The 17197-nt window shown below is 37.7% G+C and overlaps 1 protein-coding gene across 11 annotated transcripts in view; it reads left to right on the top strand.

Annotated features, from left to right (window-relative positions):
- WDR20 (WD repeat domain 20) overlaps positions 1–17197 on the top strand; it is a 47826-nt gene that overhangs the window by 19411 nt on the left and 11218 nt on the right. For 6 of the 11 annotated variants that reach the window (XR_012042950.1, XR_012042951.1, XR_012042952.1 and 3 more), the window contains exons 2-3: positions 9281–9463; positions 14606–15883. Coding sequence is in view for 8 of the 11 variants with exons in the window: in XM_072864099.1 (XP_072720200.1) it covers positions 9281–9463; positions 14606–15883 (1461 nt within the window). In the remaining 3 variants the exon portion in view is untranslated. Of the gene's footprint in view, positions 1–9280; positions 9464–9594; positions 11590–14605; positions 15884–17197 lie in introns of those variants that run through there. The other 5 variants (XM_072864104.1, XM_072864103.1, XM_072864105.1 and 2 more) reach the window with 2 other exon arrangements.

Below are 17197 nucleotides of genomic sequence, written 5' to 3' on the forward strand. Positions count from 1 at the left end.
ACCTTTTTCCACATATTTACCTTTATCAGGATGTCTTGCTTTCAGTCATCTAGGTAAATAATGAACAGAAAGTGGATGTTAAAGTCTGGCAATATTCGCAATTCCATGCAGTAGTTAATGCAAAAAAAATCCTGGAAAGAATTGTTAAACTTCCGTATTTGCAATTTAAATGGCTTCCTGAAAGAAATCTAGGATGGACAATAATCCATTAATGCAGCTGTCTTCTTGAACTTACTTCTGGAACATGTATCTGCCCACTGTAGAAGAAATGGTATTGGAGTAAAACGTCTTTGATTGTGGTCCAGTTCTGCATGTGTCAGTATGTAAGTGCCATGACGTGTTAAATCTGTGTTTTAATTTTTAAGCCAGTGAGGGAGAGACCAGTATAAAAATGTGACCTGTCACCCATGGTTTATTAATAGCCCTGAGAGATCATTGGTTTGAACTTAAAACTGCACAGTGGCATCTCTTTCTTACATATCTCCTTAAAAAGAGCTGAGTAGGGGGAGAAGAGGAGGAAGGTGTCTGCGTCGCATGCAGAACATACGTGATTCTGAATTAGGTTTCTGTTGGAGAGGTTTTTATCCAGCAGGCTGAGCTACAGTTGAGCCAAAATTCTGTAGACCAGCCACTGGGAAGACACACTAATACTGATAGCACACCTTCTTTTCCCTTCTTCCTATTAAAAAAAAAAAGGCAACTAATTGCTTAAACCAAAATAGAATATCTAATTCAGTTCATGTCTCTTGGGAGTGTGTGATACAGTGACTATATTCAGAGTTGTTTGAGTTTTACTAGCCTGTTTACAGATTTAGTGTGGCCAAGCGCATAACACTGAAGTCAAAGTCTCAGTTTTTATCTGAATTGATCATGTCATTAACTGACACCCACAATAAGGTGAACTTTGCAAAAGGAACTGTGAAATGCTGTTTTTGTTAGCTGTTCTTCAGTATGGGTTTCTGAGTGATTGTTTAGATGCTCAAGAACAAGTTAAAGCTCTTGTGCTCTTTCTGTATCATAGTAAAGCAGTATTGTGCAAAGTGTGATGTAAAGGATTGGAGTGCTTCTAGGGAGGAAAGGGACAGGTTTTCTTCTGCAAGTATAATAAAAATTAACTTTGTTAAATATGTAGAAACAAACACCTTTTGACATGTTAAGTTACAGTGTCATGTCATTTCTCTGAAGTTTTAGTGATTTGATTATAGTGCAGCTGAAGATTGCTTGAGTTACTTGGAGTGCTTCCAGTCTACTTCCTGGAGTGAGCAGACTGTTCGGCTTCTTTTGGAGACGCAAGCGCTGCTCACAGACCTTTTCAGGACTGACCAGGAGTTGGTCTGGAGAGCTGTCCTGGGGGTTGTGGTCAGTTCATTAGAACACTTTGGGTCTGACCCGACTCTTTGAACAGCACTGTCACAAGTTGTATGCTTTGGTCTTCCACTCAAAAGGAGCAGTGTCAGCATGGGTGTAAATTTTACCAAACGGGTAACGTTGAATTGAAAATGCTTTAAATTTCTAAAGGAGCAACTTCAGTGACTTGAGACCTCTGCTGGGTTGTGACAGATGGAGGCAGCAGCAGTGTTCTCTGCTCAGAAGACAGAGGAGGTATTTTTTGTGTGGAGGGGTTCAAAACCTTGTTTCAATTTCCCTCAACCTCCCTCACCTACAGTAGTTCAAATGTGTTCACATTCCTTTCCTACTTTAATCCCATTTGCCCAGTCTTATAGAGAAAAAAAGGGTAAGTTGATTCTATATGGACCTGTGAAGTGAATGGGCATTTGCAAACAAAAAAGGATTTTTCTTTTTTGGGGAGCCTACTGTTCTGGGTTTTTGAACTCTTTTTAAAAAAGTCTGCTTTTTCTAGAGTTATTGGTAGACTGCTTCTTTCACCTTAGATGAATTCCAACAGGATATGCTTATCTATACTGTAACCAGATAAATATTTTGGTTTATAGCCTTACTAAAATGGACTTAACACTGTTATGGTAAGTTGTAAATCAAACAATCCTTTATGCATGTTCTTTGTGGTGGTCACATCCACTTTCTTGATCTTGCCAATTACATAACCATTGGTTCTGTTAATATCACGTAGATTTGTTTCAAACCAGTGTGTGCTCTTTGTTCTATTTCAGTGCTTAGAATAATTATTTTGGAAACAGAATATGATTATGTTATTGGGTGCTTCAGAAAACTAAACTGATGTTTGCCTAAATGTGGATTTATGTCCAGTTGTCTGGACTAGAGCTTTTATCTTAATGTATGTGGTCATAGTTGTCTGCTATATGAATAAATGCTGAAATCTTGTTAGGTAATGCTTTTCTCCTTTCAGAAGTCATGTATGTCTTGTATGGCCCCAAGTGAAAGTTAAATCTAGAAGGGAGAAGAATATTAAGTAGCTTCCCAAATTTGCAAGCGGCTTTGTACAAAATTGATCTTTAAGCCTTTGTTATGGATGAATTGTGTGGAACACTTGAAAAAATTAGGTTAAATAAAATTACTTGGTGTCCCTGTTTTACTAACAGAGCTGTTCTTATACAGTATCCTAGAAACTCTGTCACATGCCTTAAGTGTTCCTGTTCAGCATTTAATCAAGTGCCTTGTAACTTATAAAAAAACCTTCTGCAAAGATACAGGAACCCATTTATGAGGAACAGTGTTGTTCAGGAGAGTAAACATTCTGTTGAGTGGAAATGAATCTTGAAATTCATTAGGAATTTGGGAGTGGGTATAAATGCAAATTATTTTAAACTTTAAGTGAGATCATTCAAAATATTTATGTAGTATTAGAAGTACATCAGAAGATATGCCACTAAAGCCAAATTAATAATGATCATGTCTTGAAGATCAGAATCTTAAGATTTATTAAAGTAGAACTGGCACAAATTGGCAGCTACACTTTCTGGAGACTTTCTCTAGAAAGGAAATTATAGAGAGATAACTTAATGGAAATCTTTGAGGCAGTATGTTAAAAGTAGCAGATTCTTTTTCCTGCCTGCTAATTGTTTTTGTCCTAATTTCTTAGTTTTTAATTTTCAAAATTCATGTTGTCCAGTGCAACTTTCATCCCTGTCTCATAGGTTCTCTTGCCTTCAATTAGAGAGGAATAAAGGAAAGTGAATGCATGTGCTTATTTTTAGTGTTAGTTCATACTTGCCCTTATATTAATTGGCAGCAAATCTAGCGTTGGTTGTGCTGTTGTGAGTGTTAAGCTATTGGTGCTTCAATTCATAGAGTTGAGTTCAGCCAGATTTTAAAAGCAAAACTAAAAATAGTTTTCTGGAGGTTTACAAATATGACTTTAATATAAAGCAGGTGCATTGAATGCAATGTTAAGACCTAATATTTCCCTAGCATTAATGGCTTTGCAAGGCTTAGGAGACACTTAAAACTAGTCTGCGTGTACACACAAAACACCTATTTTGCAACCCTTAAAGCTAAGCACATCACTCAGGTATGGAAAAAGCAGCTCTTACTTAAGAAACTGACCTTATGTTTAAGAAACCTGTTGTAGCTACGTATAAATAGGGCAACTTTACAAATGGTGATTGTCTGCTGGTTTTTTATAGAATCCTAAAGAGAATTTATACTTTTTTTAGTTTATAAGTGTTTCCAGAAGCTTTCAAACTAGTTTATAAGTTTTCTGGGGGCTTCTGAAGGGGCTCTGAATGTGTGTTCACTTGTACGCTACCTGAAAGGTTTGTGCTGTTGAATCTGAAGAGATCCTGGGACTGATGTGAGTTCTCGCCAGACTTTAAACTTTCTACCGAGAAAACTAATGCCATTAGTCAGCAGTCTGTCAGCGTACATGCAGTTATATTTGTAGAAGCCAGTTTATTACTGGTTGGCTATGGCGCAGTCAGCTGCACTAAAGAGTGTTTTATTAGGGCTTTAGAGTTGCGGGAAGCGTTGCCTGGACTTTCTGTTGTGTAACTTTTGCTCTACATCAGTGTTCTTTATAGAGGAAGGCAAATAACTTGTTCTTGTAGCTTTCTTCCTGCGTGAAGTTCCTTTAAGACATAAACCAGACCTGTTGAGTAAGCTGGGAGTGGCCACGTCGCTGCTGCTTTGGTTGATCCTAAGCTTAGGATCTCAGGGTCATTCAGGTTGGGAGGAACCTCTGAGGGTCTCTAGTCTAACCTCCTGCCCAAAGCAGGGTCAGCTGTGAGATTAGACCAGCTTGAAGCAACAGTGAAGTAACTACAAATGATTCTATTGCTAATATTAAGTGAGCTGTATTTGAGCTCTACAAAAAAAGATCTGGAAATCTATTCCTTTGATAATAAAGCAATTAGAGGGATTTCCAGTGTTAAGTATTGAAGCTAGTATTTCTGGCAGAAACACTTGTGTACAGAAACAATGAACAGTGTTCGCCAGAAAATTCTACAAAAGTGCCTAGGATAACTCAGCTTTCTTGCCGTGTTCCTCAACTTTCTCTGTCCTTCAGCTAGCTCTGCAGGAAGGAGAGGGAGACCAGCGCAGACATGGAGGAAGAATAAACAAGCTGTAAGGGACCTTCTGGCTTAGTTTTCCCTGTACTTGCTAATACAGTTAGGCAGTCTGTCCTGGAAGACCCTGTCCTGTTCACTAGGGGATACTGTAAGGCAAAGTGCTGCAGCAAGGGTTATATTACCTCTTTTTTTTCAGCTAGGGTTTAAAGAGCATCTGTGAAGTTCAATGAAGTTCACGTAGTAATAATTCTAAGAGTTGATTTCTCATGTTGCTTGTATAGCATTATAACAAGCACAGCTTTCTCAAATTGTTCTGTTTATAGACCAGGGACCATTAACTCCCTGGACAGCAAGGCATTGAAGAGACATCAAGCTACAGGTAATAAGTTGTGAATTCCAACCTCCAGAAATGCTGATGAAATTGTTTTCAAAAGTATATCATCTTAGTTCTTTGTGTCTTTTATTTTGCACTGGAGCTCTACATACGTAGCCAACCTGTAATCTGACGTTCAAGATCAATTAATTCTCTGGACAAGAGAGATTTTCTTAAGAGGATTTTTGGAAGTAAAACTTTTATTAAATGTTTGCCCTCACTTCCAGGCTTAAAGATCTAATATTCTGTCTTGATCTCACTTATAGCTATGACCCATTGAAAGCCAGTCTCCTGGCAAATGTGATATTAAGTACTATTAAGTATCTGAAGAAAGCATTTTGATGACCACAGTTGAAATTATCTGAGATAAATTAATAAAAAACTCCTTTCCTTTCTGATCTCGGAGATGTTTTTTAGCTTGGAAGGAAATGTAGCATCTATGATACATTTAATTCAACTAAAATTTGCAGAAAGCTGCAGATGTAAGTTAGGAAAAGAAAAGATACAGGAAGAAATCACATCTGTCAAGGAGCATGATTAAGTGCTCACTTGAAATAGTGTGATTCACTGTTTGGGAAATCTTAGTATGAAAGCTCTAAGTCTCGGATCAGTAGTACATAAAAAGAATGCATCTTGGACAGATATTAATCTGGCTTTGACCTCAGAATTACATACAGCTACAGAACCAAGGTTATTGATGCTCATCCTAATCAGACATTTCAAACATCAGAATCTGAAAACTTAAATATTTGCTTCAGACTGAGGTAACTGGTTTTTTTTTTGTTTTTTTTTTTCATTTTCTTCCTAGTGTTTAGGTACTTAAAGCTGTGCTTAAGATGTTCCACTTGACTGCCTTTCTGCTGGAAGTCATGATTCAGGGTGAATGGGCAACTGCTAGACTGTTAGATATTTTTTTTTTTTCCTCTCCCTACCCCAGCAGGGTGGGGGTAATTTTGCTAAAATAGCATGCTGTGAGAGTTAACTAAATGGGACTAGGAAGTCCCCAAAACAGTTATGTGGTTTACATCTTATTATGAGTATGAATTCATACAAACAACTAAATGGCAAAGTTGGTAAATTTTTCTTCTGTAAGTGTAAGGTTCTCTAGAGAGTTTTAATCTGTTCAAAGACAGGACTCGGAAGCTGTTGATGGCTAAGGTACACCTATTTTGTTCAGCTGCATCACTGACTTTAGAGAGGTGTTGTGTGAGATTCTTCTTGTTCTTGTTGCCTGATAACCATTATTCCTTGTTTCTTTGCCCAAGGGGTGCTTGAAATACTACTGTATGTTGGAAGGAGCAGACTTCTAACATGGATATCGATTGGCTTGGGTGCTAATACCAGAGTCTTGATTAGCAAAGATGTACTTCAATGGCTTCCACAGATTTTTATTTGAAGGGAGGATGGTATTGATTCTTAACCTTGCATTAGGTGCTCCAACCTCCTTTCAGTTGTGATTAGACTTAAGTTCTAATTACAAAGCGTTGCTCTCATCATGAATCATCCACAATGGAGTAAGTTTCTCAAAGTGGATGGGCTGGAATAGTGCTGAATGTTTTTCAGAAGAATATCTTAAAGGAACTGGGATAGGAAGCATGCAGATAGCTTGCTACCAGCTCAAGCAGAGGTGAGGGTGCCTGATCCTGTGTTTTTAACCTCCATGTTTGGTAACACTTAATCCCAAGATCTTTCTGTTCTCTTTCAAAGTACATCACCGTTCTTCTGAGAGGGAGGCAGTTCACACCACCTTGTTCAGTAAATAGTGTCATATCCTACGATTTGACAGTTGTAAACTCAGATCTCATGTAAAAGCTCTTTTCTGAGAATCAAATCTTCCACAAAATAGCTATAGCAAATGGACTTAGTGGTGAGCTAATGAAATGCTGAGTCCCAGGCACGAATTGAATTTTATGAGTAAGCTCTTTTCTTGTTCTCACCAAAATCCAATAGCAACCTTCAACTGTGCAGAAATAAAGAAAGTGTCTCCTAGTTCTTATGCTCATTGATTCTACCCTGTCTTTCAATTAACAGAGTTCAAGACCAAAAGAGTACTTTTGTGCTTGTAGATTTGACTTATCTCCGTGAGACAACTATATTATAACTGAAAACACTAGCTGCATGTAAATAAAAGGCGGGGCATCCCTGTCAGTAGAAGCCTGGTAATTCAGGGTTGAATTAGTTTATTTATACTCCATTTAAGTTCAGACAGATTGTCACTGCCATCTGGTTCCCAGAGAACAGCTAGAACAAGCACAGTGAAGTCTGTGCTTAGATTTATCAGAATTTCATGTCTTGCTAGATCTGTTATCACATAATTTAAGAAGACGGGGAACTTCAGTCACACCAAATTTGTCGGACAACAGAACCTAAAGCTAGTGATATAAAACCTCAACCAGACAAAAGAGCAAGGTATAGTTTAAATCTGAAAATAGCTGCCTCTTGATTCTTTGCTGCTTAAAATTATAGTGAGGATTCAGAAGGAGAAGAAACTGGGAATACCTGTGTTTTCCGCTGGCTGAGAGGGTCTATGGTTCTCTGATCATTCAGGCTGAGTTATATTTACTTTAAAAGACATCTTCCTTCTTAGGCATTGGGTCCTGCTGGAACTTTTGTCCAGAGGACACAACCTCAAGTCTCATAGGTTAGAAGAAAGAGATGTGGTACCTTGTTAACTCTGCATTTCTTTGAGGCACAGAGGGATGCATCTATATGTTTCTGTACCATGGTCTTCCAGATAGAAATGCTAACTCAATTTTGAGACTTATCCCTTGATATCACTTATTTTGTAGTGATACAGGACAAGGGAATCTTGCACATATGAGATAACTGCATGGCCTCTAGGATTTGATCTTGCAGCTTCAAATTACAGATTTACATGTGTCTGTGAATGCTCCTTAGTAGGCATGTGCCTTATCCTATGATCTCCCCATAGAGCTAGTATTCTATTTAAGTTCTCCTTGAAGAGGTATTGTTAATATTCTTTTTTAGTTTATAATGGATCTCTGGGCTCTGGAGAATAACTTTTTAATCTGCTGACTTTAGAAGCTGGAATACATCATCTCATTTTTGAGTTTTCAACTAGAAAGCCATACACCTGATTAAACTGGTTTATAATATATGCTGCAAAACATAAGTGCAACTTTAATACTGTTGCGTATATATGCTTATCATGTGTATCCCATAGTTAAATTTGCCTTGGAAATGGCTTACTTGACATGATTCACTGTGTAGCTAGTTACGATTTTTCCCTACTGACAAGTCTAGTTTCTGTCTGTGTAGCTCCATGCACACCAAGGATTTGCTGCTCTTTAGACCTCATCCTCGAAGGTTTAATACACTGGAGCAATTTTATGTGAAGCCTGTTGTCTTCCTCAAAGAAGTTTTACTTCTTATATTGCTGACCCGATTTTCTCTGACTAAAAATACTGAAAAAGTATATGTCAAAATTAGAATCTGAGTCCCAAATCACAGCTACATCTCAGGTCTGTAATATTGTTGAGCATCTGCAGCTTTCTAATTACAGACTCTGAACCTAGTAAATAGCGAGTTTAAAAAAAAAAAAAACAACAAAAGTTGAACCTGATGTGTGGTCTTGCATATTAAATGTGTGGGTTTTAATCTCTGGATGATGAAAGATTAGGTTGTCTGTTCAGAAGTGATATGGGGATAAACATGGGTTACACAACTGAGAGAGCATTTTAAATTGCTTTTCTGTTCCTTTTGATTCTTCTGACAATTTAGTGCCAGATCTTCAGTTGTTTATATTGAAGTTCCTCAGTTTTGTTAGCACTTAGTTTGTCTGAGCTATAGTTGAATTCTATGTTCAGCATCAGAAGCACAATTACTTTGTAGCTAAATGACTCAAAATGTATTTTATAGTCACAGTGTCAGCATCTTGAGTCAGTGTTCCTAGAAAATGCTCTCCTAGGATCTAGTTGATAATTTTTTTTAATTACTGAGACCAATATCATGTTTGCCTGTTATAAAAGGATAGACTTACAGTACAAGAATCAGGTGATTGAGAATATGCTATTTTTAATCAAAAATTGGTTGTACTCAATATTGAGAAAGCTGCTACTAGGAAAGTAGAAGATGCCTTGTCTCTGTGTGATGGAATGCCTCTTCTGGCAGGAGAAGCCTTCTGGGAATAGGTTGGTCTTGAGGACTTACTGGAGCCTTTGTGTTACTGAATGGTTGTCATTGGTTTGTCACGTGATGTAGTTGCAAAGGCTAGGGTAGGTATAGTGTTTAGTGAAACTGAAAAACTCAAGTAGTGCATTATATGAAAAGATAAACCTTTTGACAACATCTTGGATCTCTTTGATAAATACAAAGCTGCTTTTTACAGTAGGGTTTTGTGGCTGCATAAAGTGTTGCTTAGTATAAACATTATTTGCAAATAGAACTGGTTATATGCACACATTGTGATAAACTGTCTTAATTCTGTTTGCTCTCTTTGCAGGCTGCGGACTTGAGTAAACCAATAGACAAAAGGATATACAAAGGAACACAACCTACATGCCATGACTTCAATCACTTAACAGCTACAGCAGAAAGTGTGTCTCTTCTAGTGGGCTTCTCTGCAGGCCAGGTCCAACTTATAGACCCTATTAAAAAAGAAACTAGCAAATTATTTAATGAGGAAGTAAGTAGAAATCTTAACATTGTTGCATGCAACATATTTGTGATATTAAAGATCCTAGATTCGGAAAGTTCTGTAGATGGCTCTGTTTGCCTATATAGCTTATCATTCAGTCACTACCTTTTGTTTTTCAGCTGTTTCGTTGGCTTGGAATACCTACACAGAGATGTTTTTCATGAAGGAATCTTTTGGGGTTTAAGACTAAAGATTAGGACTTCCTAGTTTGGGTAATACTGTAACTACAGTTAATGACAGTTAACTGATGGAAAAAAAGGTCTACAAATCTAAATGTTGCTGCACGTGCTCTGCAGTCTGACTGCTCTGCAGTCAGAGGCTTCTGGTTCCGAATGAAGAAGAAAACATTTAAGCCCCTATTTAACTCATATATTATGGTCAAAATATTTAATAAGGTAAAAATACCAATTTTTATGGTCAGGATGTTACAGCAGAAACTGTCTGTATCAAGGATTCCTAAAGGCTTGCTTGAGGAAGACTAGGATATCAAGCTGAATGCTGCATAGAAAAAGCTGAAGGCTTATGAGTGAGGTCTTGGCCATGTTATGTTCCTGAAAGAAGCTCTCCATCTGCTTTTTCTGCTGTTGTGCAATAAGGAAAGATAGAAGGAAGTACTATGGGGGGGACTAATGCCAAGTTACAAGACCACTGGCTCTGATTATCTGCTAGTATTGGTGTTCTTAGAAGAGTAAGTGTCTGGATGCTAACAAGGGAAGAAATCTGGTAACTGTTACAACTTTTGACAACATTTTCTGTAGAGTATAAGCTATGGCAATTTAGGTGGTTTGGGGGGCTGATTGTGTGTTTTGGGGGTGGTTTTTTGCTCCTTTCTGTGGTTTAATCCAGCTGCAGGTGAATTGTGGGGGGGTAGTAGCAAAGAGCTTTGCAGGTCCATGTTCTCTCATGTTCTCTCATGTTCTCTCATGTTCTCTCATGTTCTCTCATGTTCTCTCATGTTCTCTCATGTTCTCTCATGTTCTCTCATGTTCTCTCATGTTCTCTCATGTTCTCTCATGTTCTCTCATGTTCTCTCATGTTCCATCTGGATAAGAGCTTTGCAGATGAAGTTAAGCCTTGCTCATCTTTCAAACTGAGCAAGCATATCTTTCCCACCTCAGAGAGATGTGTTGCCTTGCTCTGTCTTTGTGCAAAGAAGATTGAGCTATTGTTCTCAATGGGCATGTTTTATAATTAGAACTGTCTAATTCCTCCTTAGCTTTCTAAAAGTAGCTACATCTAGATCAGAAGAAGGGTGGTTTTCTTCTTACTTAGCCTTTTCCCACCCGCTCTGTCTCTCTGCTTGTGTTGAGTGGGAAACAGTGCTGGAGAATCTCTTAATGTTGCATGGCATACTCTGTTTGGTAGAAACCTCTGTATAAGTAGTTGAAGTGTTCATTTCAGCATTGTCCTAACACCCTTCCCCTTGCACTACCTTCCCACCCCAAACCAAAAAAACCCAAACTCTGTCATTGGTGCAACTTCACCACTGGGAGTGCTAGTCTGGATGTGAACAAGTTACTTGTGTAAGTACAGCTCTCATTTAATTTTGTATGATAACAGTGTAAGTGTTACAAATGGCAGTAGAAATACTATAACCAGATAGTTTTGTATGAGAGAGCAGTTCCCAGTCTTGTAGCAGAACTATAGTTGCTTTGAGGAAAAACTTCTGCTGAAGTACTTACGTAAAGGTCCAATGCATGTTTACATGCCTTGATGTTGTTTACTGTCTAGTGTCTATAGTGTAAAGCTGCGTTGCAGGCTGAATAGTTCTTGTGGTAGTCCACAAATGATGGAAGCACTGAAGCCACTTCCCATTAGAAAGTATTGTCTTTTCTCTGTGCTATAACCAGCATTACTTCACTGTGGTGGGAATACATCCTTTGTCAGTTTGGTGGAAATTAAATGAGATTATCTATTTTCTACAAAGCTAACATAAGGATTTGCTCAGTGCCACTAAAACTAAGCGCACAGTAGGCTAGAGTTATAAATGACAAATTCTTATTACCTACACTGATCTTATCTGCAGTTACAACCAAATCGAAAACTTGTATATATTTTTAATCTGTCACTTACAGTATTGAAGTTTGCCCTGGATGTGATTGGAAGTTCTGGCTTGTATCTAACAGCCATTTCAGAGAAACATCAGTGAGCACTGATGTTTGAGCCAGTTCGTTTGCTTCAAGATGAAGGTGCCTGTTGGGTTTTGAATATATTTAGAGTTTAGATAGTGTTTGAGAATAAACATGTCTTCATAGGCAGAACATGGTCTAAATGTGTTTACATCTTTCAACAGATTTAGCACTAGTGCTAGAGGTAATAGAATTCACCTCCTGTCCTGTTAGTAATTTGGTGATTCAGGTACCCAAAGCTCTGTTTTGACTATCACCTGTGATAAAGCAATCAGAATAGCACTTAATCATATGTGATATGTGAAATAACTTAACCTGTTATGATGCAGAAGGTTATGTTGAACTTAGACTGCATTAAGGCTACTGCACTTAACTTGTTACTCTTCCTTTTTTTTTCTTTTTTCTTTTTTTTTTTTTTAATTCTATTGATGTAGAAGACAATAGGGACTTGAAAGGCTGAGGTGAGTGATACTACGCAGCTTGTGGCTGCCTACCTAAATCAATCTGTATCAACAGTGGTATTCCTTCTAGCTGTGTCAGAATTAAATTAGTGATATTTTCTTATTCCCAAAACCAACCAAGTATACCTCACAGATTCAGTTGTTTCCAGGTGATAGTTGGTTATTCTCAAGCTAGCCAATTGAATTATGTTTATTTAATCTTATTTTTTATTCTTTTAAAATTTAAACTAAAGCCTTAAGCTGCATTTTTTTTCCTAATCAACTTTTCCTATACCTGTGTTGCCAAAGCTCTTTGTCAGACCTTAATGCATATTCCTTGATTCCCTCAGTTTTTTCACTCCTTTGTGGCCTATGCCTATAATTTTGTCCCTTCAGTCTTGTTCAAAACATGTCTACCAAGATAATCTTACTTGGCTTGTCTTCCTGACTGGTCACTGAAGTTCATTTACTATTCTTTCACCAAACTGAACATAATGTCCTTATCTGAGCTACTCCACTGATGCACTTGATACTGCATTCAGTCCATTCTTGTAATGCATTTGCCAGTCATGCTGACTTCAGGTCTTGTTTTGTTGTGCTGCAGAAGTGTGTGAACCCAGATGAAAGCTTTTAAAACTTCAGAAAGTCATAACTTCAGAGTTTTTATATTCCTGCTGAATTTAAAGCTCTGCTGGTTGAATTGTAGTCGCTTGCTACATATCAGCTTAAAGTCTCTCTGCATCTTGTCTCTTTGAGCTAATCTGTTCTTATTGCAGATTGCAATCTTCTGTTTTGTTCATAGCCTCCTTGAGGTAAAGATCAGGTTTGCAGGATTTCTGTACAGTATTTAAGATCGTGTAGCCCAACATGATTATGGACTTAAAATGCCATTTCTAGTATAAAAGTTGAGCAACTGCTCTTATGAGTAGAAGCTGGATGTCAGGTTGAGCTGCTCTAGTAGAGGAGAGCAAGAAATTTCACTTCTTTGCCATGTTAGCGGTAGTTTTGTAATGAGAAGACTATTGCCTATAGCAAGCCAGCTGGGCTGATGTTCTTTGTCCATATTCTCTTGGTGTGTACCAGGTAACTTTCTGTCTAATATTTCTGATATCATCATTACTGAGAAATGAATGATACATATCAATGAACACATGACAAACTATTTAAAATACTGCAACAGAAGCTAAGAATATGTTATTTTAAAGCTACTGCATTTGAGGAAAAGTTCCCAGTTTAAGTTACATCTCTCAAGTACAAAATGGCTAATTTAACCAATGAGGAATTACAGAAGAGAGGCTTCCTGGTCTTACACTGAGGTTGACAGCAGCAAAAGTATATGCAAAAGTATAATCTAAAATGACCAGGTGCTGCTTTCCAGTGGTAGTTACAGTCCCAGAATGGATAACAGTCAATGTATGATCCATTAGTTTGGGTGTTTTGTTTGTGATAAACAGCATAGCAAGGTTTTTTGGGGTATTTTTTTTGCTGGTTTGTTTTTTAACGCTTTTGTAACTTGTTCTGGTATTTCCTTAGGCTCTTTGTATTTGCCTTCTTGCCTTTTGTGTAGCTCAGCTCTTCTTTCAGCCTATAATCAATCTATGCCAAATACAAATCTTGAATGTGCATATAAGGTATTACTTGTCTCCAAGTTGCAGTTGAGTGATGCCATGGGTGACTTGGTAAGTTTTAGAAGTCCACCAGAACTACGCTAGCAAACTCAAGGAGTCAAACTTTATCTCTCATTTCTTACAGCACTGAAGGCATTATGATCAGGAATGTTTGTTTAATGTGTGTGTTCATTCTTTTGCAATGATGGACTCTAAAATGTTTTTCTTTAAAGGAAACTGCTTAATCGGGTGGTAACTGAGAGTATTGACAGGTCCTTGGCTAATGGATGAAAAGTAATTGGAGGGCGAGGATTCCAAGGCGAAGAGTATATGGTGCCTTCTGAATTCACCGCACCACATGCATTTAACTACTAACTTTCAGCCACATAACAGGGTCACTGTGTGTGTAGCTTTTGCTCCCTGAATCAGTAAAAGCTGGTAAAGACTCCTAAAGCCTGTTTTTACTTCTTTCAGAGGATGGATTTTATTTGTGATTTCAGATAAAACCAGAGTCTAAATTTACTGTTGTTGAGTTGTAACCTGTTTGCTGTGTAGTACAGATGAGTAACTGCCTTTTTTCCCTTTAGCTCATTCTGTGTTTTCTTGATTGTTTCCTTTTCATGCTCTTCAATCTATACAGCAAAAAGTAAACCTAAGAACACTACCTTTAGATTCATAACAACAGGTTGGCTTGATTGAAGTATGTTCTTTGTGGAATGTTACTGGACCGTAATAATAACCTTTGGTAGCACTTTGTCTAAAAATAATTTCCTCTTTACTGCCTGGTAAGATGATAAGTTTTTGCAAATACAGTAATATAGCTCTTTTCTAGAAAGTTGAGTTCACTTTGCTTAAGTATTGTTCCCCATCCTACCAGAAAGCTCAGATTTACAGTTAATCAGTAAAACTTTAATTTTCAGACTTTCTGATTTGTATCTTCTTTGTTTTTCACAGAGACTAATAGACAAGTCCAGAGTAACCTGTGTAAAATGGGTACCAGGTTCGGAAAGCCTTTTCCTAGTAGCTCATTCCAGTGGCAATATGTACTTGTATAACGTGGAGCACACTTGTGGTACCACAGCCCCGCACTACCAGCTACTTAAACAAGGAGAAAGTTTTGCAGTTCACACTTGCAAGAGTAAATCCACAAGAAACCCTCTGCTTAAATGGACAGTAGGTGAGGGTGCCCTGAATGAATTTGCCTTTTCCCCAGATGGGAAGTTCTTGGCATGTGTGAGCCAGGATGGTTTTCTTCGTGTGTTTAACTTTGATTCGGTGGAATTGCATGGTACAATGAAAAGCTACTTTGGAGGACTGCTGTGTGTGTGTTGGAGTCCGGATGGGAAATACATAGTGACAGGTGGAGAGGATGACTTGGTAACAGTTTGGTCTTTCGTGGACTGTCGAGTAATAGCAAGAGGCCACGGACATAAATCATGGGTCAGTGTTGTTGCGTTTGATCCATATACCACTAGTGTAGAAGAGAGTGACCCGATGGAATTTAGCGGAAGTGATGAGGATTTCCAAGACCTTCATTTTGGCAGAGATCGAGCAAATAGTACGCAATCTAGGCTATCCAAAAGGAACTCTACAGACAGTCGTCCAGTAAGTGTTACGTATAGATTTGGTTCAGTAGGCCAGGACACACAGCTCTGTTTGTGGGATCTTACAGAAGATATCCTCTTCCCCCACCAACCTCTCTCAAGAGCAAGGACACATACAAATGTCATGAATGCCACAAGTCCACCTGCTGGAAGTGGTGGAACTAACCCAGGAAGTAATGGAAACAGTATCACAACACCTGGAAACTCTGTACCCCCTCCTCTTCCACGGTCAAACAGCCTTCCACACTCTGCAGTCTCAAATGCTGGCAGTAAAAGCAGTGTCATGGATGGTGCCATTGCTTCTGGCGTTAGTAAATTTGCAACCTTATCGCTACATGATCGGAAGGAAAGACACCATGAAAAAGATCACAAGAGAAATCATAGCATGGGACATATATCTAGCAAGAGCAGTGACAAACTGAACCTAGTTACTAAAACCAAAACGGACCCAGCTAAAACTTTGGGAACACCTCTCTGTCCCCGAATGGAAGATGTTCCCTTGTTAGAGCCTCTTATCTGTAAAAAGATAGCACATGAAAGACTGACTGTGTTAATTTTTCTTGAAGACTGTATAGTCACTGCTTGTCAGGAGGGATTTATTTGCACATGGGCAAGGCCTGGTAAAGTGGTAAGTTTTAATCCTTAATGCTGCATCAAAGAACTAGAACTCTGAATAGGTAGTTTTCTTGAAATATAAATGAATGTTGAACATAAAATTTCTTTATGCTTAATGTAAAAAAAAAAAAAAAATCCTCAGAGCCATACTTTTGGATACTGCATGCCATATTTCTGAATGATTTGAAGTGTCTTGGATACAATTATTAAGTATAGTTGCCTTCCAGCAGAAGAAATAAATACTGTGCATCTAAACTATTGATCATTGTTCTTATACTTAAGCATAACCACAATATGGTGAAAGCTATTTATGTAAAAATTGAAGTAAAACCTGTCAATCACTAAAATAATTATAATCCTTCTAATGTTTTCTACAAAATACAGCACTCCCAGTGAGAGTAGCTTATGAAAAGCTGCTGCTTTTAAGTCTAATGAGAAATGTGAGCCTCTGAAAAAATTAAAACCAAAGTGTTTTGTTCCTCCATACTTTTCTGTGGTGGCCTGCAATTAGTGTAAAACCACTTCTTATTAAAATGTCAGCCATTTTATGCACAGACTTGTGAGCCCTTTACTGACTGTAGTTTATGCTCTTGAAATTGTGAATCAGTATTATCGAGGAACTCTAATTTTTGATTTATGTATTTGTTAAGTTAGGGAAAATCATGCAAGCTTTCTCTAAGTAGATCCAGTGTTATGTTACTGTCAGTTTTGTTAGGCAATTTGATCATCGACAAGCTCGTGCTTTTTGATGGCACCTGTTCTATTGGTTGAACCTTCATTAAAATATATTACTAGTTTTAACTCTTGTTGTTAATGCAGTTGAACACAGATAAAACTTTATTTTTCTTCTGTCCAATGTATAGCAAGCTAAATTTTGAATGAAGCTAAACGTGGTGATTATTTTATTAAAAAGTACTTTGTGCTACAATAGCTTTGTTTGCCAGTAACATTTTAAAGGAATACAGCTATGAAAACATTACAAGAGTTGATCTAGCAAAAAGGACCATTATTTTTGTGAAAAATTCTGAAAGGGGGTGTAGGTTATCACCTGAAGAAAAAGAAATAATCTGGTAATACCTGAATATTGCCACGTTTGGCAACCTAAATGAAAATCTGATGTTCATTAGGTTTTAACCGTTTGGTTCATAAATCTGACTTTTGAAGTGGAGGTACTGTATATATTTATATAATACATCTTCATTGCTATAAACCTTTAAGTAAAACTCAATAATTTTTCTTAAAACTGTTTGTATAATGTAAGTTTCTTTGAGATGTTATCAAATTTGTCACAACATAGATATGTGTAGAGAGCTATGTCCATTCTGCA

Source organism: Ciconia boyciana, chromosome 6 (genome assembly GCF_034638445.1).
Source record: "Ciconia boyciana chromosome 6, ASM3463844v1, whole genome shotgun sequence".
Classification (NCBI taxonomy): Eukaryota; Metazoa; Chordata; class Aves; order Ciconiiformes; family Ciconiidae; genus Ciconia; species Ciconia boyciana.